The 23930-nt window shown below is 39.3% G+C and overlaps 1 protein-coding gene across 1 annotated transcript in view; it reads right to left on the bottom strand.

Moving 5' to 3' along the window:
- Nucleotides 1-14052, bottom strand: part of LOC111158622 (neuroepithelial cell transforming 1) — a 58532-nt gene extending 44480 nt beyond the window's left edge. Inside the window, exon 1 of the mRNA XM_022520767.1 lies at nucleotides 13925-14052. Within this exon, the coding sequence (XP_022376475.1) occupies nucleotides 13925-14052 (128 nt within the window). The remainder of the gene's footprint in view (nucleotides 1-13924) is intronic.
- Between the last annotated feature and the right edge of the window lie 9878 nt (nucleotides 14053-23930).

Genomic DNA, 23930 nt, shown 5'->3' with positions numbered 1-23930 from the left:
ATTTGTTGATATTCAGGGCACTTAACTACTCAGGTTATCAGTTTCTTTGCAAATTAGGCAAAAAACAATGACAAATGTTACTGAAACCATTCATTCATTTGGATCAAACATGCAATGTAGTGGACTGTTCTGACTGCTTAGCATCTTTGCTATTAGAAATTGTGTCTTCTCCCACGTTATAAAGGTTCTGCTGGAGCCCAAACTCATGTAGACTATTATCCCTTACCCTACTAGGGTTTCTTCAATTTTGTTATTTGTGAGCCCCAAATAGCAGATACATCTTGCAACATCTCTAAGTCTAGAACGCAGCTGAGCATCTACAATGTATGCTGTAAGCCAGCATACACACAGAAAATGTGGAATATTCAGTTCATATAATGGAATATTATTTAGCATTAAAAAGGAATGAAATATTCATGCAAGCCATAATATGGATGAACTGCAAGATTATATATTGTGATTGCATTTACGTGCGATGTCCAGAAATACAAATATATACAGACGGAAAGCAGGTTAAGTGGCTGCCTAGGAATGGGGGTACAAGGGGGGACTGGGTGCATACAAACTTGTAATATTTTTGGTGATGAAATGTTCTAGCAGTGGATTGTGGTAATAGTTGCACAACTGTATAAATTTACTAATATTCACTGAACTGCACACTTAAAATGGATAAATGTTATCATATGCAAATTGCATCTCAATAAAACTGTTAAGTTGTCATTTGATGTGGGAACAAATAACCTTAGGAACTAATGTGGGTAATCATTTTATTTTTAGCAAAAAGAATATGACAATTTTGAGTTATCAAGAAGTGGCTTAATTATTTGCTTAAATGCCCTAATTTGGTTTAAAATACGTTTTGAAAATAGCCTATCCAGAAAGTTACATTCCCTTACAGGGAACAGGAATCCTTAGATCTGAGTTTATACTACAGCTAGCCTGGCTTAAGACTGGGCCTTTAACCCCGGTAATTATTCTACAAATTCATCAATTTTATTAAAAAAACAAAATTTACAGAGTTCACTACTGGTAGATCATAGGCATGGTATTATCTTTTTAAAAAAATTTTTAAATTTTATTTATTTGAGAGAGAGGGCAAGAGAGAGAGAGAGTGCATGTGTGAACATGATAGTGGGGGGAGAGGGTGGTGGAGACAAACAGGCTCCCGGATGAGTGCAGAGCCTGGCAGGGTAGCCTGGGCAGAGTGTAGGGGTGGTGGTGGTTGTGGCTTGATCTCAGGATCCTGAGATCATAGCCTCAGCAGAAATCAAGGGTCAGTGGCTTAACTGACTGAGCCACCCAGATGCCCCACAGTATTATCTTTCTACCATGGAGAGCATTATTTCAAATCTGTTAAAAGGAGTATGTTATAAAATCCTTAAAGGATCAGTATGGACTTAGACTCCTGTTATACAAGCAGTGTATAATATTCAGTGGATCCTCCTAAGGTCCCAAAGGGCAGAAACATTATTATTTAAATGTCATTTACATCTAGCAACTTAGTATTTGCATAGTAAAGCCCCTTAAATGTGGTTACATGAATGATGGTGATTGTTTTGCTAGTTAATGCTACTAATACATCCCTTTAGAGACATTTTGTGGAGGAAGCATGGCAAACAGAACATTAAATTAGGAGTTAGGAAATACAGGACAAACATCTAGTATCTAGCTGTGAAATTTCAGAGCTTCACGCTCTCGTCTATAAAAGAAGTTGTGCTAAATTCTAAGGCCCTCTCGGTATTAAAATGGACGAGTCAATGTTTCTTAGAGTTAATAACAGCAGCAAGAAATTTAGGGAATGGCTGTTTCGTTCCAGCACCATTCTAAGCATTTAGAGGTTTATATGAGTTCTATGCATTGACTCATAATCCTTACAGCAACTATATAAGGCAAGTACTTATAAATGAGGTATAATGAAGAGGCTGGCAGCACGCATCAGTGAAACTGGTCAGGGCCTCAAAGTTGTCAGTGGCAGTATCAGGATTTATATCCAATCAGTCTGGTCTAGCATTATGCTGTTAAAAAGTATACTACGTCACATCTACAAGAGCTGACAAGAGAGCTAATTGCTAATAATATTCTTTGATAGACAGTATATATAAGTGATAGTTCTAGTGTTTCCTGCAAAAAATACAAATAATGATACCTAATATTCATGGAGCATTTGCTATGTCTGGGTACTGTTCTAATGCTTTATATAAATTATGTTGGGTAATTTTTACAACCTTATGAGATAGATACTGTAAGGTAAGATTTAAAGAGATTAAGTCTCAAGAGCCAGAGTTTGAACCCAGGAAGCCTGACTGTAAAGCCTAAAATCTTTAAATACTAATATTTTATTGGGTTGTGGGTCTTAGTCTAAAAGGAGGTACATTCCCAGAGAAAACAATCAGGTGACTCAAAACTGGGGCCAGAAGAGCCTCAGCATCAGGAAAACGAGGCCAGGAAAGCAGGCCTTCTTCTGAGCTCTGAATCATATGGCAGGGCCTAGGGCTGTCAGTAGACAAGACCCCTTCCTGCTACCCCAGAACAAAAAGGGAGGGATATAAGGGGAGAACAGATTTGAGAAACCTGCTATAGAACCTACACAGAAGCTTACACTCTGCTGGATTCTAGCTATTTCTACTCTTTCTTCCCCCTAACTATCTCTCCCCTGCCACAGTCTACAGCAGTCACCACACATATGATATGTTCCCCCCCAAAATCAATATTTAGCAGAGGCAAACCAGGTACATAATCCTATATTTAACTTGGTACAGACTTAAAAATAGTAAGTCATCTATCTCTCCTGGATCTGTACATCCTAGCCGTTTCTATTGCATAGTTTATTCTCTGATCTAGCCCATTTCTTGGCAGGCCAGGAATAATTATTAGTAAAGCGTGTAGGTGGAAATGAGCTCCAGACCTGTGCGTCAGGCTGATTAAAGGGTGGGCATGCATGTGTATATGCATGTACACACACACACACACACACACACACACACACACACACCCCTGTACTGACTAGTTTCACTTTAAACTCCTGACTGCAAATTTCAGGTAGGTCTTCACTTTGGCCCAGCAATGCTATTACATTTCCCTTGTCACTTCCTCTCCTACTCTTGGAAGTAATTATTTCAAACCTTTCTCTCTTTACTCTTCCAATATGCCCTCCTCAACCCTACCTCACTTTCAGCTTATGACTTTGCATCCTAGACTATTATATCTCCCACATTTACATTGTTCAATATACCAACACATCCTAAAGAACTTCTTCTCTTTTTGTTATAATGTATAAGCTGTATTAACTAAGACCAAACCTTCCATTTATACACTGGGTTATATATTCTCTTTGCTACTCTTAAAAGAAGCCAAAGACAAAACACGGTAACTTCAAAATATACTGAATAATGAGTTATGAAATGTAAATAGACAAAATCCAACAATTTAAAAATTGCTAGAGGAAGATCCTTCCTGAATAAGGGCACATAGTCAGTGTAATAAAGTCTTGAGGAAAAGCAATTGTGTGATCAATGGATTTGTGAACAGAATTAGCTGTTCATTTTCAGAGACTATCTTTACTTGAGTGAACTATTAACAAACTATGATTATTTGGACTTAGGTATTTTGCAGGCATTTACTCTATAATGAAGTATTGCTGTCAATGATAAAAATTTGTGCTTTCGAATGAAAATCAGAATTTTTGAAAACAGTATCCATCACTGTGAGTATGACATCTCAACACTTAAAAGCTTTTCAGGTGAGACTGGTGATTATATAAATGACTGTGATTTATTGATAGCATGTAACAGAATGTATCAACCTTTGGAAGATCTACGTAACTCAGTACACCAATACTTTCTAAATGACAAATACATAATGTCACAAATCATGGTTAAGTAGAGCAGACCTATTAAAAATTTTAAAAGACAGTAGATTTTAATGTAACAGAAAATCTAGAGTTCATTCCAACATTTCAGATCCAAACTGCAGCCAAACTTTAAGAAACCACCACTTGTCAAGTTCTGGTATATTATCAAAGAAGAATATCCACAATTGTCTGAAAAGACTATTAAAGAGCTCATGCACTTTGAACTAAAAATCTGTGTCAGGGTAGATTTTCTGCATATACTCATACACTTCATTCTCTACAGACTTCATTTTTATATGCTGCAAAAAGCAAATGTAAGAATCCTGTTATCTTTTGTTAAGTTAGATACTAGAAATCTACAAAACTTATAAAAACTCCAGACTTCTCACAATTTGTTTTTAAAAATCTTTGCTTTAAAAAATATGTTGTTTTTGCAAATATGTTGTTAATGGGTCTGAATGCTAAAAGAAATTTAAGAAATTAATCACTTTAAATAAATATAATCCACATCAACACAAGCTCTTTGGTGTCCTCAGTAATTTTAAAAAGGGTACAGAAGTTGTGACAATGCAAAAATAAGAACTGTTGCCCTAGAAAAAGCCTGTACAGGTCCAGAAAGAAAATGTACACCCAAATATACCTTATACAATATACCAGATAAACTCCCTATGAATTATGGAAAAAGACTTAAAACTATTATAGTTAATAAATTTCACTGTATAAAAGTATCATAACATATTTAATTTCCTTCCATTTTTTCCTGAACTTTTTACTATAAAAATGTGTTGTAATATATTGTCTTGCACATACACCCATATATACTTGTACCTTTATTTTCCTAAGATATAAATTCTTATACATACAGCGCTCAGCTTAAATATATGCACTATTAAAATTTTGTTTTATCTGCCAAATTTCTTCTACATTCATGTAATGGGAGTACCAGAGGAGAGAAAGGAGCAGAAACTGTATTTGAAGAATTTATTTCTCAAATTTACAGAAAAACATAACCTAACATCCAGAAAGCCCAGTGAACTCCAAGGAAGATAAATTCAAGAGGATCCACACACATACCACAGTAAAAATGGTCAAATGTAGGAGACAATTTTAAAAGGAGCAAGAGAAAAATGACTTGAACTTAAAGGTAATTTCAAGAAGATTAATGGCTGGACTTATCAGCAGAAACTACAAAAACCAGAAAGCAGTGAGATGCCATAGTCAAAGTGCTTAAAGAAAAAAACTATCAACAAAGAATCCTATATCCAACAAAACTATCTTTCAAATATGAAGGTGAACTAAAGACATTATCAGATAAACAAAAACTGAGAAATTTGCTGTTTATAGACCTGTCTCATATATTAAAGGAAGTATTCAGGCTAAAAGCAAGGAATCCTACATGGTAATCTGAATCTACCCAAAAAGACAAAGAGCACCAATAAAATCAGTTTAAATGAGAAAAAAAAATTCATAAAGAAATTAAAATGCCATAAATTAGAAAACATTCACTTAATGCAAAAGAAAGCAATAAAGGATGAACAGAGAAACCAAGGTTACATATAAAACAAAAAGTAAAAGAGCAGGCATAAATCAAACTATATCAATAGTTAACATTAAATGTTGAGAGGAGTAAATCACCCAATCAAAAAATAGACTGTTAACCTGGATCTTAAAAAAAGAAACATGGGGCACCTGGGTGCTCAGTGGGTTAAAGCCTCTGTCTTAGGCTCAGGTCATGATCCCAGGATCCTGGGATGGAGTCCCATATTGGGCTCTCTGCTCGGCAGGGAGCCCGCTTCCTCCTCTCTCTCTGCCTGCTTCTCTGCCTACTTGTGATCTCCGTCTGTCAAATAAATAAATAAAATCTTAAAAAGAAAAAAGGAAACATAATCCAACTATATATCATTGACCTTTTAACAACGTGGGGTTAGGAGGATGTCATGATCCCTCATCTCTGAGGTCAAAAATCCATGCTTAACTTTCATTCCTGCAAAATTTAATTACTAACAGCCTTGTGTTGACCACAAATAAGCCTAAACTATAACATAAACAGTAGATCAGCACATATTTTGTATGTTACATGTGTTCTATACTGCATTCTTACTATAAAGCAAGCTAGAGAAGATGTTATTAAGAAAATCATAAAGAAAAGAAAATATATTTACAGTACTGTAAAACATCCATGTATTAGGTAGACCCATGCAGCTCAAACCATGTTGTTCAAGGGTCAACTGTGCCACCTATAGGAGACATACTTCAGCTTCAAAGATACAAATAGCTTGAAAGTAAAAAGAAAAAGATATCATGCAAGGAGCAAACCACAAGAAAGCTAGACTGGCTATATTAGTATCAAACGAAATAGACTTTAAAACAAAAAACAGTTACCAGAGATAAGGGGGGCAATTTTATAATAATAAAAGGCTCAACCCACCAGGGAAGAATAATAATTACAAATATATGTGTATCTAATAACAAAATAAAATACAGGAAGCAAAAACTGACAGACATGAAGGGAAAAACAGACAATTCAACAATAATAGTTTCAATACCTCATCTTCAATAATGGTAGAATAACTAGAAGATCAACAAGGAAATACCAAACTTGAACAACCCTAACAACCATTTAGATCTAGTAGCCACCTACAGACTACATCCAGAAGAATATACATTCTTTTCAAATCCATATGAAGCATTCTCCTTGAGAGACTATATTCTACGGCACAGAATAAAATTTAATATATTTAAGGGGATATAAATTTAATATATTTAAAAGGATATAAATACAAAACATGTTCTCAACCACAGTTGAATGAAATTGGAAATCAACAACAGGAAGAAAATTGGGAAAGTAATAAATATGTGGAAATTAAACAATGCACTCCTAAACAATCAATGGGGCAAAGAAGAAAGCAAAGGGAAATCACAAAATAATTTGAGATTAGTGATAATGAAGACACAAAATATCAAAACTTGTAGATACAACTTAAGCAGTGCTTGAGGGGAAATTTTTGGCTATAAATAACTATATTAAGAAAAAGATTTCAAATAAATACTTTTCCATCTTAAGACAATGGGTAAAGAGGGGAAACAACCTAATGCAAGCAAAAGGACAGAAATAATAAAGGTTAAAGTAGAAATTATTGAAAGAGAGAATAAAAGAACAGTAGAGAAAAATCAATGAAACCAAAAGCTGGTCCTTTGGAAAGATCAACAAAACAGACAAATCTCTAGGCAGACAGATCAAGAGAAAAAGGACCCAAATTACTAGAAACAGAAATAAAAGAGGTGGAATTACCACTTACCTTACAAAACTAAAAAGGATTATAAAAGAATACTATGAATAATTATATACCAACAAATTAACTTAGACGAAATGAGCAAATTTGTAAAAGACACAAACTACTGAAACTGACTTAAGAAGTACATCTTTAATAAGGGAAGAGACTAAACTAGCAATCAAAAAACTATCCACAAAGAAAAGCCCAGGTCTAAATGATTTTATCCCTAACTTCTACCTAACACTTAAAGAACTAATTCCAAGTGGCGCCTGGGTGGCTCAGATGGTTAGGCATCTGCCTTGGGCTCAGATCATGGTCCCGGGGTCCTAGGATCGAGTCCCCCGGGTCGGGCTCCCTGGCAGGGAGCCTGCTTCTTCCTCTCCCTTGACTGCTCCCCCTGCTTGTGTTCTCTTGCTCTCTCTGTCAAGTAAGTAAATAAAAACTTAAAAGAAAAAAAAAAAAGACCTAATACCAGTTCTTCATTAAGTCTTCCAAAGATTCATGAGACCAGTATTACCCTGATACCAAAACCAGAGAGACACTGGAAAAATCTTACAGACCAATCTCTTGTGAATGTAGATGGAAAAAATCCTAAATAAAATATGAACAAACTGAACCTAACAGTATAAAAGTTATACACCACGACTAGGCAGGATTTATATCAGGAAGGCAAAGCTGTTATAACACCTAAATATTAATGTAGTTAATTAGTTTTATCAGTAGATTTTGAAAAGACCAAAATTGGGGTTGGGGGGAAGAGAAGCATTTGACAAACTCCCACATACTCTCAAGATAAAATCACTCAAAAAACTAGGACTAGAAAGGAACTTCTCAGTCTGATAAGGGCATCTATAACCCTCCACAGCTAACATCATAGTAAAGGTGAAAGACTGGATGCTTTAGCCCTAAAATCAGAAACTAGGTAAGGATTTCCAGTCTTGAGGATTCTATTCAACAGTGTACTGGAGGTTCTAGTGAGGGCAATTAGGGAAGATAAAGAATTAAGGTATCCAGGTTGGAAAAGAAAAAATATAACTATTTTTACTCATTGATGACATAATGTTGTATGTAGAAAATTTTCAAAGAATTCACCAAAAAAACCCTATCACTTATTAGAATAAATGAGTTCAGTAACAGGGCTGGATACAAAAATCAATTGTATTTTTATACACTTGAAATTATGAAATTATAAATGAAGTTAAGAATTAAATTCCATTTGTAATAGGATCTGAAAGAAAAAAAAGTTTAGCAATAAATTGAACGAATAGTACAAAAGTTATACTCTGAAAACTACAAAATACTGCTGAAAGAATTAAAGAGCTAAATTGTTGGGAAAACATTCCTTGTTCATAGACTGGAACGCTTAACATTGCTAAGATGACAATATCCCCTACAACTGATTCAGTGTAATTCCAATCAGAATCCTAGCTGACTTTTGTAAAAATTGACAGGCTGATACTAAAATTCACATGGAGGGGCACCTGGGTGGCTCAGTGGGTTAAAGCCTCTGCCTTCGGCTCAGGTCATTATCTCAGGGTCCTGGGATCTAACCCTGCATCATGCTCTCCTCGGCAGGAAGCCTGCTTCCCATTCTCTCTCTGCCTACTTGTGATTTCTCTCTGTCAAATAAATAAATAAAATCTTAAAAATAAAATAAAATAAAATAAAATTCACATGGAGTTGCTAGAAACCCAAAATAGTCAAAACAATCATGAAAGAAAAGAAAAAAGCTGGACTTGTATGTCTGGATATCAAAGCTTACTACAAAGGAATGATAATCAATAAGGTGTGGTGCTGGCATAAGGATATACATACAGATCAAGGGAATAAAATTAAAAGTCCAAAAATAAACTAAGATACCTATGGGCAACTGGTTTTTGACAATGTGCCAAGCCCATTTGATGGGGAAAGAACAGGTTTTCCAACAAATGGTGCTGGAATGACTGGATAGCCACAAGAAAAAGAAACAGTAGCTCCATACTTCATATCATATCTAAAAATTAGCTCACATGGATCAAAGACCTAAATAAAAGAGCTTAAACTGGAAAACCTAGGGGTAAGCCTTCACAACCTTGAATTTGGCAAAGGATTCTTAGATGTGACACCAGAAGAAAAAGCAACAAATGTAAATAAATTGTACTTCATTGAAATTAAAAACTTTTATTCTTCAAGGTACAACATCAGGAAACTGAAAAGACAACCCACAGAATAAGAGAAAATATTTGCAAATCATATATCTGATAAAGGACTTGAGGACACATAACCCAATTTAAAAAACGGGCAAAGGATGGCCCACCAAAAATGGCCACAGGATTCCATTCATATGAAATGTCCAGAACACGGAAATACAGAGACAGAAAGTAAATTAGAGCTGGGGATAAAGAAGAAGGGAGGGGTATTAGGGAGGGGAAAACTGAAAGGCATGGGGTTTCTTTTCAAGATTAAATTTTTTTTTTTCTTTTTATTAACATGTATTATTTGTCTTAGGGGTACAGGTCTGTGAAAAAAAAATGGTCTAAAATTAACTGTGGTGATGGCTGCACATACCTGAATACATAGAAACACACAGCACATTTTAATGGGTAAAATTGTATGGTATGTGAATGCTGTTAAAAAAAGCCAATCATACTTTCATTTTTCTTCTGTTGTTTTTCAAATTAGTGTACAGTGAGTTTACCTACAGAAAGTTTTATATTTAACTGATTTATATACCAGTCTTTCTCCTTGTGATTTCCGGATTTGATATCAGCTTAGTTATTTCCTGCTCCATTATTAATTGATATCACCCTGTCATATTTTATGTTTTCTAGAAAATAGAATATGGATCAGTTACTTCCCTCTTTGGTTTGCCTCCAAGTTCTTTTCACTTCACTTCTATCCTCATGCTGCCTGTGTTACCACCTTCTCCTCAGCAGACCTCATTTCCACCCTCACACACAAAAAATGGGAGCCTCAAATTCCTTCTCACAACATACCCCACTCCCCAAAACTTACCAGAAGTATACCCTCCATAGCTCTTAGCCAGGCTAAATTCTCTCTCCACACTTAATTTGAATTCCATCCTTTTCTGCCTTCTTGCTTAATCATCCCTTCTCTCTGGTCTCTTCAACTTCTCCATCTACCTATCTCCCAAGTGTACCAAGTTTATCCCTTAAAGAGTCTGCCCCACAAAATTCTGTTGTCTCCCTCCATTATTTCTTGCCTTCCTTTTGCAGGGAAACTTCTCGAAAGTAGAACGTACACTCAATATTTGTTTTCCAAGATCATTGCCAGCTCTCAGTTTCAAACACTCATCATTTTTCATCCAGGATACTGCAGACTGACTTCCCACCAAAGTCATTGTCTATATTTGGGATTTTTAATTTGGTATCCATAATTGGACTGCAAGGGACCACAAATCTGAAATTTTATGTACATAAGCACTTTTTTGGGAATAGTTTTTATAAGACTTAAAGAGTGTAATGACCTCAAATGTTACCTATTTTTCTCAGGGAAGGCAGAATGACTTTTTAAAATGCAAATATGATCATGTCATTGGCTTGTCTTTCAGTATTTCCCCATCGCCTTGAAGATAAAACCCAAACTCTCATGGCATGCAAGGGCTCCTTCCAGATGTGGCTCTTACCTCTTTAGCATAATCTTTCATCACTATCCCTAAGTCCTCCCCCTACACAATTAGCTTCCAGTCACAGCCTACCAGGTATGCTACCTCGAACTCACACTCACGGCCTTTTAGCATGCTTCTCCCCCATATGACATCACCCATTTACACCTCTCTGAACTGGTCCTCCAAGACTCTCGGATTTCAACAGGAAATTATTTTCTGTTCTTTTCTTAAGTGTCCCTTTTATTTGCATCTATGGCATCCTGTGTATATCTCTACAGTGACTTTTATCACAATTATAATTATTAACTTATTATAATTATTAATTTATCTTTCTTCCCTATAAAATTATAAACTCTTTTAAAGTAAGGATATCCATCTTCTATTTCTCGTGTCTTACATATTTCCTGAGTAAATCATACCTCATTCTCTTCTCAAACCCTGCAAACATTCTAAATTCAATATTTTAACTAGTCTATGATTGCCAGATTTAACGGTCTTTTTATTCCTTACCTAACTTAGACTTTGTAGTCCTTATCAGTAACATTTGACATAGTCTATCATATCCTCTTTCTTGGAATATTCTCTTCATTTGCCCTCCTAGATTCTGTTATTTGGTTCTTTTCTTACCTCACCAGCTGTTCCCCGAGTATCCTCTTTACCCTGACATTTAAATGTTGGGAGTGCCTCAGCAGTTAGTCCTCAAACTCTTCTTTATTCATACTCACTATCTAGAGGACTTGCCAGTTCCATGATTTCAAATCTATTTGCTCACAACTCTCAAATTTGTATCTGGTTACACAGGTGGGTTTGCTTTATGAAATTTAACAAGCTAAACACTAATGATCTGTGCACTCTTTCATTCAAGTTTTATAGTTCAATAAGAGGTTAAAAGAAGAGAAAAAAAAGCAAAAAAGAGAGTAATGACTAGAATAATGTATAGAATTGTTGAATCACCATATTGTACACCTGAAACTAATAACACTCTATGTTGATTACACTTCAAGAAAAAAGAAAAAGGAAAAAAAAATGGTGATGAACTCTTTAAAACGAGCCTCATAACCTACCCCAAAGCAAACTTTTCTCATAGTCTTCCTTTTCTGAGAAGAGTAAAACCCATTCTTCTAGGGCTCAGGCCAAAAACCTCAAGAGAGCTCCTTCCACTTTTTCCTTTAATTCCAGTTAATCCATCTGCAAACTCTGTCAGCTCTGTCTTCAAACACATCCCAAATATGAATATTTTCCACATCTCCCACTGTGATTTGATGTCTCAACTGCAATACCCTCCCTAGTTGGTGTCTGCTTATAGCAGTGACGGTGGTCCTTGTAAATACACATCAATCACATCATTTCCTCTTGCTTCCCAACCCACTAATCCAAATTTAAAGTCCTTTCCGTGGTCTCCCAGGTACCACATGATCTGTCCCAGCCATCTCTCTGACCTCATCCTCTGCCCTTCTTCCCTTTGTTTCACTCTACTCGGTCACCTTGGCTTCTTTGCAGTTCCTTAAACACAGCACGTGACATTGTATATCAAGGCCTTTGCACTTGCTGCCCCTCTCTCCAAATATTCACATGGCTTAGTTCCTTAATTTATTCAGATCTCAAATGTCATCATCATCAGAGAGGCCTTTCCTTTAGCTCTTTTAAAAGCAGCAACACTACCCTTTCCTTATGTCTGTCCAGGCCTTAATTCTCTTCACAGCACGACCACCTGACATTAATGTATTTGATTACTGTCTTTCTCCCCCAGTCAGAATTTAAGCTTCATGAGAGCAGGGACCTCACCTGTTTTCTTCACCAGAATTGCCAGTATCTACGACAACCCTGGAAGGTGCTCACAAGTATTAGGGAGTGAATGTGGAATGAATTTAATACCGCCTGTTTGCTATTTCTGAAATTCTACTTTCCCCAGCCAGTCTTTCCTTCTGCTCTTTCACTACCTCTTAACCAGAGGCTGCAATCAGCACCAAGATTTTACAGACGTATATTAAGACAAGGAGTACCTTAAACTTCAAAATAATAAAAAATCAGTTTCTAATGGGAAAAAACCCCCCAAACCCTAGATTTCTGCAGAGTAACTTAACAATGTGTTTATAAACGCGTTCCTGATTAAAGGAAGCTGTCCTGGCTCCCAAGAAGGGATCCGGACAGGACATCCAGGTACGGCTGGAAGATGAATTATGTAGGGGACTCCGTGAGATGGGCCACGGGGACTTCTGAAGGGACGAGCGTCTGCGGAATTCTCACAGATAACAACCGGCAGCCGCAGTTAACTTACACCGAGAGCTCTCCGTGTAGGTACTCCGTGCGCCGCGGACATGCATCATCTGACTAAACTGCACTTCTGGGGAGGGGGCACTACTGTCGTCTCATGGGACCGAGGAGGACAGAGCCTAGAGATGACAGGGCCGACACGCCGTCACTGGGCCGACCGCCTCCAACAGTGCGACGGAGAGCGAAGCTCTCAGCACTTGCTCCCAGCGCTCCTCGAGCAGACACGGCCTCCCGACGCGGCCAGACGGGCCGCGAAACGCGCCGGCGGTGAGAAGCTCAGCGGCCACCCTCTGCCCGCTCTTCGCCGGGAGGCTGGACGGGGCTGTGCTCGGTTCACCGACGTGGCCAGTTCTCGGACACAAGAACTGTGGCGTCCGCAGGGCATTCCACGGGAACGCTCGCTCCCGGGCTCCAAGTCAGGTGCCGGTTACAAGTCGTCCCACTCCGGAGACCGCGGCTCTGCCCGGCGCCCGCAGGCTCCAGGACAGTGTCAGGCTCGGGGTGTGCATTTAGGACCCGCTCCCGCCGAGCCCCGGCCCCGCGGCGGAGGGAGAACCCGCCCACCACCTCCGCGGGGCAGGGGAGCACCAGCAGCCCGCGCCCCCGCCTGAGGAAGGGCCCGGAGGAGAGGGAGGAGGGTCAGCGGCCCGCGCCCCCGACTAAGGCCAGGAGGAGGAGGATGTGGAGGAGGAAGAGGGTGAGCAGCCCGCGTCCCCGCCTGAGGAACAGGAGGAGGAGAACGTGGAGGAGGTGAGTGAAGAGCGCGCGCCCCCGCCCGAGGAAGGTCTGGAGGAGGAGGAAGAGGAGGGAGGTGAGCAGCTCGCCCCTCCCCGCGTCCCTCCCCTCTCTGTCTCCTTCCCACTCTGGCCTAGGAGCGGATGCCCGGGTCCCCCAGTCGCTGCCGCCCCGCGCGCTTACCGGCCGTCCGGCTCAGGCCTGGGGGTGTCGGCCGAAGGTCCTCCGGCGCCGCCCGCGTTGAGCCCGGAGGCCCGGCGGCTTCGCCGCCGCGGCCGGGGCTGCTTCTGGGCCGCCAGCTCGGGCTCCATGGCGCGGACGGGGGGGCTGGGGGTGGGGCAGTGGCCGGGTGCCCGGCAGACCCGCTGGGACGGGCACCGCGCCCGACCACTTCTGCCGGGAGAGCAGATCCTGTCAGGAGGGCGCCGCCACCGCCGCCGCCATCTTCCGGGGTTTGAAAATGGCGGCCGTGCGGCGGCCAGCCAATCGGGGGGCAGCGGGCGGTTGCTGGGAAACGTGAGGTCCCGCCCCGCGAGCGCGGAAGTGGAGGCGGGAAAGCATTATAGAGACCGCCTTGGGTTTTGTTTGTACTCGGTTTCCGAATTCCCAAGGCCCGGTTCCTACCGCGCGGCTAATCGATTAGGACAGGGCGAACTGGAGCCCGAGGTCTGTCCTAGTACTCGGGGGTGGAGGGGGCTGGGGGGAGGTGGGGGGGGAGAGAGATCGGAAGTGATGACCTGAACTGAGATTTGGCGGTTGGCCACATAGGAGCTAAATTACTCGTGAGAGGTAGATCCCAGTTACCTCAGGGAACGGAAATGTGCTCTCGGAGCGTCTCTAGGAAACCACCAAAACCCGGTCGCGAGTCGTCCTCGGGGGAGAGAGCCCCTCGCGAGCAAAGGGCGTGAAGGTGCATTTCATCCTCTAAGTCTGTGGAAGCAGCAAAAAAGCAGACGTCAAGTAAAGGACCTTCTCCCGTAAAAAAGACGGTCGTTACATAGCACGTTCCTTGATTTTAAATGTCACTTTCTGCGCGTCAGACGCTAACCGGGACCTTCTCCTTCGACACCATGATCGCATTTCTGGGAATCCATCCGGTGGAGTAAAACTCTATCGATCTCGAGGGGCGGCAGAATGGGCCCCCCGGAGGACGGCGCGGGGGCTGCTTGAGCTGTGCGCGCGTGGAAACGCCGGGCGCGGAAGGGGCGTCCTGACTCCCCGGTTCCTCCTGAGCGCTTCGGCGGGAGCTTGCGTGCGGAGAGCTGCGCTCCCGGTACCCCAAGAGGGAAACACTCTCACTGACAGAGATTGGGGGGACAGGAGGCAGCCCAAGGAGGCGGACTTCTGTAGAAACTGCACTCATTGAAGAAACTCTCGCCGTCCTTTGGTCTCAGACATTTCAGCTCCTTTCCCAACAGTTGCCTCTTCCTCTGACCTAGGGTGAAAGCCCTAAGATTTCGCCAATTCTTTGGGTCTTCGTTTTCCTATTGGGGCTCCCGCGTACTTGTGAAAATGTTTGCTTTTCCCCTGTTAATCTGCATTCTGTCATTTTCACTCTCATGCCCACCCGGACGCCCTGGGAGGACAGAACTGAAATTTTGTTGCCCGTAGACATCAAGATATGAATGATTAATGGCACTGATGTTTATAATATCAGAAAAAGTAAAGAAAGTTAAATAAAAATGATAGGGAAATGGTTAGTTATAGTTGATCCACTGGAAAGAATATTTTCAGCCCATAAAAATTAACTATAAATGGGGCGCCTGGGTGGCTCAGTGGGTTAAATTAAAGCCTTTGCCTTTGGCTCAGGTCATGATCCCCGGGTCCTGGAATCGAGCCCCGCATCGGGCTCTCTGCTGGCTGGGGAGCCTGCTCTGCCTGCCTCTCTGCCTACTTGTGATCTCTGTCTGTCAAATAAATAAATAAAATCTTAAAAAAAATAACTATAAAGTGTATAATGGGATAGGTACTGTAATTTTGAAACAAAAACATGGAATATAGACGTATTCAGTATATTTTGAGTTATGAATTATAAGATTTAAAAGAGGAAGAACATGCAATCAACGTATTAAAATTTCACTAAGTAGTCAGACTATAAGTACTGAAATTATTTTTACTTTCTTAAATTTCATAATTTTTTAATCACCAGATGCTGAACTTGAATTGCATTTATAACATGAGGAAAAATTCTTGTGTTACAAGAATCATGTTGAGATATTCTACCTTATCCCACTCTCCCCCAGAAATTAAAGAAAGTTTTGCTTTGCAGCAGTTAGAGCAAAACATACAGAAATGCTGTCTAAAGAGCTTTCTTTTTTCCCTCAAGTTTATTTATTTAAGTAATCTCTCTACCCAAGGGGGGCTTGAACTCATGACCCTGAGATCAAGAATCACATGCTCCTCCCACTGAGCCAGCCAGGCTCCCCTAAGGAGCAGGTTTCCACGCAAACATAGATTTACAAATATTCTTTTGGGTGTCTTTCTCAAAGATTAATTCAACAGCTAGTAGACTGGTATAAATTAGTACACAAACCAATACTTCTAAAACCTAGTCTCTTATACTCTCTAAATAAATAAAACTCTCTTTTTGTAAAACTGCTTACCAAATGATACCTGTCATGCTTGTTTTAGCAACCAGTAAGGTCATACAGTACGTACCAGCTGTATGTAAGTGGGGTTATAGAGGGAGAATGTTGGGAATGCACAGTGTCTTTTATTCAGCCACTTCCAGCAGTCTGCCTGATCCCTCTGCACCACGGGTACTTCAGTTCTTTCCCCAAGCCCTCAGATGCATGTTTTGCAGAAAAATGAGAATGAAAAGACTTTTAAAGATATCAAAGCTGTGCAGTCTTAAACTGCCAATGGGAAGGTTACTCTGATGGTAAATGTATTTGATGGAGAAACTGTCCAGTCATCATATCTGACCAGCAAAAGAGTATTGCTAGGCACAACAGGACAGACTGTTCGAAATCAGGCTTGTCGTTTCTTTGAATCTATCATGCGTGTTTGTGTGTAGGGGAAGGGAAAGCTGGTCATTGTTCTGCACCTGTCTATCATCTATTTACGATCTTGGTTTGGTTTTGGATATTTCAAGGAGAATAACAGTTAAATTGGAAACTGGAATGACAGCTGGGGGGTTTGAGAGGAATGGAACTTGGGAAGAAAAATGTGTGGCCAGGAGAAGTACAATTAATTAGAAGTAGATTGAGCCGAATTGCTTTTATGCTTAGATTGTCTGGGGAGGAGGCCATTGAAATTTCAAAGTACAGAATTCTGTTAGTTGTGGGGGAGGAGGGAGGTGGGAGGAGAGGGAAGAAGGTAGGGAGGTGGGCACCGTAGGAGTGGGAATGACAATGGAAAGTGATTCTGGCTGTGGCAGCCAGGGCTGCCAACAGAGAATTAGCAAAAATATCTTCAGAAATGTCAGAATATCAGTCAGAAAGAATTATTTCTCAGAGCCGAAGAATTTCTTGCTTAGAAGGTTACTTTTTCTCAATCACTTAGCCAGTGAGTTGACTGGCCTATATTGAAAAATAGTTAAGAACTTTGTAAAGAAAGGAAATCTTAACCATACACCCCACACTTTCATACTTGCAAGTTTTTTTTTTCCACTCTCTTTCAAAGACCTAACGACAGCTAACCCATGTGTCTATGAGGGTTCTACCAGAGAAATAGAGCTAGTAATAAATATTTATATATGTCTATATTTATATAAAAATGGAGGTTTATGTAGAAGAAAGATTTATATATTTATATGTATATGAGGTATGAAGTAGTGATGTATGTGTGTGTGTGTGTGTGTGCGTGCGTGTGTGTGTATGGAAGTGTATTTCATGGAATGGTTTATGTGACGTGGGCTCTATAAAATCTGAAGTCAGTAGGACAGACTGGAAGGCTGGCAACTCTTGGGTAGGAACTGAAACTGATGCTGCTGCTTTGCTTCTAAGGCCTTTCAACTGATTAGATGAGGCCCACCCATGTTATCAAGAGTAATATTTACTTGAAGTCAACTGATTGTCTATGTTAACCATATTTACAAAGTGCCTTCTCAGTTACAGATTAGTGTTTGATTGAATAACTGAGCCCCATGGGCTAGCCGAGTTGATACATGAAACTAACCATCACAACAGAAGACTTCTCCAGACTTGAAATTCCAATTATTATTACTTTAGGGAACTTTATTCCTTTAAGATTTAGTGTTTCAAGGAAGAAAGAAATTACTAAAAAAAAAAAAAAAAAGAAACTAATACTAAGATGCATTTCTTAGGTTATATTTCAAAAGAGACTTTTCTAATTCTGTTCTAATTCCTTTGCAAATCTAAGTTATCATAGCTCTAAGTGAGGTTGAGAATTAAAAAAAAATAATGAAACATACTAAAGGTGTCAGTGGACCAGGAAAGAGATAATTAAATCATCTGATTTTCCCTTATCTTGTGTCAAACTAAAAATAATCTGGGGCCAATGGGAGAAATTTGACACAGCAACAAAATAAACACGATTCTGATTTTATAAAATGAAACTGGATTATTCTTTGCCTTTATTATATGGAACTACCAGAACCCTAAAAATTTGGGGGATTATTGGCAGATAGAGACAGATAGGACTCACTTTATGAAGATCAAATTCTGTGACAAGTAGAACTCATAAATTCAGGAGAAAACTGCTGGAGTACACATGATTAAAGGAGCTCCCCATGCAGAATCAACAGATACAAGATGCAGAAGGAGTTTTAATGATTTGGAATCATTAAATTGGAAGGTACATTTGGAGCAGGTGAGTCAACTAGCCTCTTCCCCCTCCTCTGCTTGCAAAGTCTACTTGTCCATTGGCTAAAGCAGTGAGTGGGGACCCAAAGCTGGAGAGATGGAGCAGTGCTTCAGGACTATTCCAGGGAAGATGGGGAACACGAAAGCAGAAGACAGATAGAAGCCACTCCAGCAGTACATTCCAACCTTCCACCTTTATCACCAGAAACAGGCTGTAGAAAATAGCACCCACAGGCAGGCAAACAGAGGTCTAAGACAAAACAGGATAAAAGATAAAACCATGACTGTTAAAGGATTTAAGGAAAACCTTCACAATGAGAGGGATGTCAAAATCCTAAAGGGGAAAGAATTAGAACACAAAGAAAGAAACAGAAGACTTCACAAACACAAACAGCAGACTTCAGAGGGAGAGGTGAAACGCCAATTCAGCCATGAAAAGAAAATACACTAAAATTCTGGTCACTTAAAATAAAAATAAATGGGGCACCTGGGTGGCTCAGTCAGTTGAGCATCTGCTTTCGGCTCAGGTCATGATCTCAGGGTCCTGGGATGGAGCCCACATAGGGTTCCCAGTTCTGTGGGAGTCTGCTTCTCCCTCTCCCTCTGCCCTTCCACCTGCTTGTGCCCTCTCTCTCTCTCTCTCTCAAATAAATAAATAAAATCTTTAAAAAATTCTATAAAATAGGATAAAATAAAACTAAACCAAAAGACACATCGATAGCAGAACCCACACATATGAAAGGCAAATCAATCGGCCAAAGTTCTAGCTGAAGAATTTTCCAAGATCACAATGCAAAGACCCAGGGAAAGGAAAGTATGAAAGAAGAATATAGAGTCAAAAGGGCAACACTAAAAGTTTCAACTTTTATCTAACTAGAATCCAGGAGAGAGAACAGGAAGTATGGAGAGGAGAAAATAACTAAATTAAAAAGCCCAGGCCCAAGAAAGAGTAAGACCTGAGTATTAGAAGTATCCTCCAAGTACGGAACGAGGTGATTTTAAAAAGATTACATAGAACCACATCATGGAAATTTTCATGTTCAAAGAAATAAAGAGAAAAATTATAAAAGTTCTCAAAGAAAGCCTGTCTATAAGGAACAAAGAATCAGAGCAGTGTAATATTTTTTAATGGAAAGAAGGAATAATGGCCAGTATCTTCAGAGGTTTGAGGACATATGGTTTGGAACCTAAAATCCCATATTCAAACACATTGTTATTATTTAAGGGGGAAGAAAAGGTGAACACATTTGTGAATCTGCAGGAACCTATCAAATGTACCATCCACATAACTGAAAGAATTACGTGCATGTATAATCCAGCAACATGACTAATAAATCCAATGAGAAAGAATTAAGTGGGTTATAGGAAGCAGTAGTATATAAAGAAGCCAGTACAATTTATACTTATGCCTAAATAATTTTTAATGGCTAGTGTAAAAAAATTATTTTAGTGACACCAAAATTCCAGCTAATATCAATTTTGGAAGCAAGAGATGTGAGGATGGCATAAAAGGGGAAGATTGAGGGGTGCCTGGCTGGTTCAGTCAGTGGAGCATACTACTTTTGATTTCAGGATTATAAATTCAATCCCCGCATTGGGCTTAGGGATTACTTAAAATCTTTAAAAATTTTTTTACAAAGGGGGAAGACTGAAAATGTGTGTGTGTGTGTGTGTGTGTGTGTGTGTGTGTGCATGCACACGTGCGTGCATGTTTCTGTGGGTAATAGATTTCTAAAAGACTAAAATATATAAGATTAAAATAATATATAAATTAACAAATATAATCAAATTTGTATATTAAAAATTTGAGAGTAACAGAAATACTGGGAAATGAGCTATAACTTACAAACCACTAGAAAGAAATTGTGGTGTGCAAAGGAAATTCAATCAGTCTATCAAATTGGAGGAAAGTAAGAAAAGAAAAAAAGCCTAGTCAGTGAAAAATGTAAAGTAAGGCAAGAATATACTCAGGCATATTGGTAATCACGAGCAATGTGAACACACTACATTTTTGCACTGAGAGACAGAGACTCTCACTATCCTTACAAGAGACACATCCACAACAGGTTTAAAAATAAGCAATTGGAGTTCTAGTTCCAGTAATATGATGGGATAAGTTAGCTGGACCCCTTTGACCACTAAGTGAAACTAAAAATGCCGACTAACACACAAAAGAACATATCAAAAGCACTGATGAAAAAGACAGTAGAGCATTTCAAGGCCAACTCCTGAGGAAATGAGAGAGATACATGCAGGCCAGAAACTCCTTCTTGTGTTAAAGTTGCTTGCCAAACAGGGAAGCATTAATTTTCATGGACTCACTGGGTCCAAGGAAGAGGAATCAATGCCCAACCCAAGATAGTTTCATAGGAGATCCTCCTCCATAAAGTTGAACTCCCCAAATACTTATAGAGTAAGTGTAAGGCCACTCGACACTCAAGAGACGACAAGGTTTTTCCTCTGGTGTTGAGCAGAGCAGGACATTGGGAGGGTTGCCTCTCAGAATTATAAGATGGCCCTAGACCAAAAGGTAACCTAAAATCACTTCACTTGGATAGTCTGAAAAATAAAACTTCAGTGAATCAATTTAAACAGATAACGCCCCCTAGATGACTTGCAGAAGTAAACGCAAATTGTCTCTGGAGAAACATGTTCATTCCAGACCTCAAAGACTCCCTTCAAATAAGTTCTCAAAGAAAACCAGAAGTACACAGTCAAATACAAGTACATAAGGAGGGAAAAAAAAAAGCCAGTGTTGGTATGAATCAGAAAAAATAACTGACAGAGGAAACAGACCTGCAAAGATGTTTGTTTCATGGAATAATCAGTTAGAAGGAAACATCTACAGTTACTATGTCTGAACAAATAGAAGACAAGATGGAAGATATCTTGGGGAAATAGTCAATCACTGACCGCCCCCCCCAAAAAAAACTGGATGTAGCAGGTTTAATAAAAAAAAACTTCCAAAAAATGAAAAATATAGTCATTACAATTGACAACTTAGTGCGTGACTTTAAAAAAAGATTAGGTAAAGCCCAAAAAAGACAATGGATAAAGGGGAAGATAGCTGGAGAAATTAAGCAGGATGTAACACAGAGATACAAAGAGATTGCAAATAGGAGATGTTCAGAGACGTATAAGGTATATAAAGATGTCTAACAAAAAGGAAAGAGAAAATGGGAGGAAAGCAATACTCAAAAAATATCATGGCTGAGAACTCTAAAATTAAGAAAGACATGAATCTACAGATCATTAGATCCCACAAATCCAAAGCCAGACAGATAAAGAAATGCACATAAAGACAATTATGGTAAAACTAAAGAAGCCAAAGACAAAGATAAATTCTAATGCAACCAGAGAGACCTTAAAGAGAGCAACTCTTCTACTGACAACTTCTTGTAGGCAGGGGCAGGGGCCAGAAGCCAGTGGACTCAGGGAGAAATGCTGGCACAGAATTCCATACCCGATGAGATATCTTTCAGGAAGGTGGGTGAAATAAAGGCATTTGATACAAAAGAAAAAAAAAGTAATTGAAAGACCTCACTCAAGGAATTCTGAAGGATTTACTTCAAACAGAAGAAAAAAAGTAGGAGAAGGAATGAAAAGCAAAGAAAGTGGTAAAATAAACTGATTTTTATGAAACAACAACAATAATGCCGTGTTGGCTTAAATACATGTCATTGGCACAAAAGAAAGGGTACCAACAGATAACCTAGAACATGGGGACAAACAGATATAAGATAAAAGCACAAAATAAGATATCTAAACCCAGCTTTATTAGTTATTACATTGATATAATGGACTAAATTCTTCAATTAAAAGATAAATAGGAAAATATCCCATAATTTTTGTAATGTAAACTTACAAAGGACACATCAAAAATATGAGACTTCTGAAAGGTTTTTAAATTCTTAAGAATGCAAAATGATAGAAAATACATCATTCAGACACTAACCAAGAAAATAATATTGAAGTAGTAATACTACTATTCAGTAATAAAGAATTTAAGACAAAATCATTCATAGATATAGTCATTTTAAAGTGATAGAATATTTCGTTCCTTAGAATATCTCACAATTTAAAATTTACATGTTCTTATTAACATAGCCTCAGAATATATAAAACAAAAATTGTCAGAGAAACAATAAACAAATCAACAATCATAATGGGAAAATTTGACACATCTTTAAAAGGAATCAATACTCAAAATTTAGACTACACAGTAAATCAGTTTGAAATGTGTATCTAAAACATTGCGTCTGACAAACTACAGAATACATTCTTTTGACGCATTCACAGAACATTTTCCAAAAATTGACCATATAGCAGAACATGAAGGTTGTCTTGACAAATATATAAAGAGAGAAATCATTTAGAGTATGTTCTCTGATCTTAATTCAAATAACCAAAAATAACAGTATAAGTGTATGTTATCTATAATAATATCACAATTTAAAATAGAACAAATAATAAAATTAGGAATAACCAAAACGTAGAAAATCCCCATACATTTGGAAGTGGTGGTCACAGTCAAGGCACATGAGTAGGAGGTGAGAGGTAAAAAGGACACTTTCTTGGTTTGCCCTCTGTCCCAGGAATTGTTTGAATCTTATTTAAAGGGAAGATATTCATGTAGTCCTTATGCGCTAGAAAAAGCTATTTGCTATTGCATCGAATTTGATTCCTACTCTTTCCCCATCCATGCTTAATACATTCTTAATCCAGGAGGAGGATCTTTTTAAGAAGACAATTTTTATTTTTAACCAGAACAGGTTTAAGTTGGAAGTAGATTTGGGTACGCTCTAATGACATCACCTGTAGTTGTACACAGAGTTATCTCAGGCTGTTGGGGTCCCGCATCGCTGCTTTGGGGCAGAGAATGGGAAATTCAGGAAGGGGCTGTACTGCTTTAAGTGAAGCAGGTGTCACAGACTTCAGCTGGAGTCATTTCCTGCCCGGTGATAAAGTCCACCTGGGCCTTCGGCTTGGTCATTACCGAGGGCCAGCGGGGGCACCTCCAGATCAGCATGGTAAGTGGCTGGGGTCCTTGGACGTGGTTATCAGTGTTGCTGTGGTTTTGTAGCAAATTTTACTAACTGAATTTGGCCCTCTTCCCTGCCAGACCATCCTTAATACATTCTTAGTACAAGAGAAATAATTTTTTTTTTAAAGATTTATTTATTTGACGGAGAGAGAGAGATCACAAGCAGGCAGAGAGGCAGGCAGAGAGAGAGGGGGAGAAGCAGGCTCCCTGCTGAGCAGAGAGCCCTATGCGGGGCTCAATCCCAGGACCCTGAGATCATGACCTGAGCCGAAGGCAGAGGCTTAACCCACTGACCCACCCAGGCGCCCCGAGAAATAATTTTTAAGGAGACATTTGTTTCTTTTGGTAACTGTGTGTGAGGCAGACTTGGAGAAGCTCT

Source organism: Enhydra lutris, unplaced genomic scaffold (assembly GCF_002288905.1).
Source record: "Enhydra lutris kenyoni isolate GAN:26980312 unplaced genomic scaffold, ASM228890v2 scaffoldscaffold61, whole genome shotgun sequence".
Taxonomy (NCBI): domain Eukaryota; kingdom Metazoa; phylum Chordata; class Mammalia; order Carnivora; family Mustelidae; genus Enhydra; species Enhydra lutris.
Note: the sequence above shows the minus strand (reverse complement) of the source record. Positions and strands in the feature narration are given on the sequence as shown.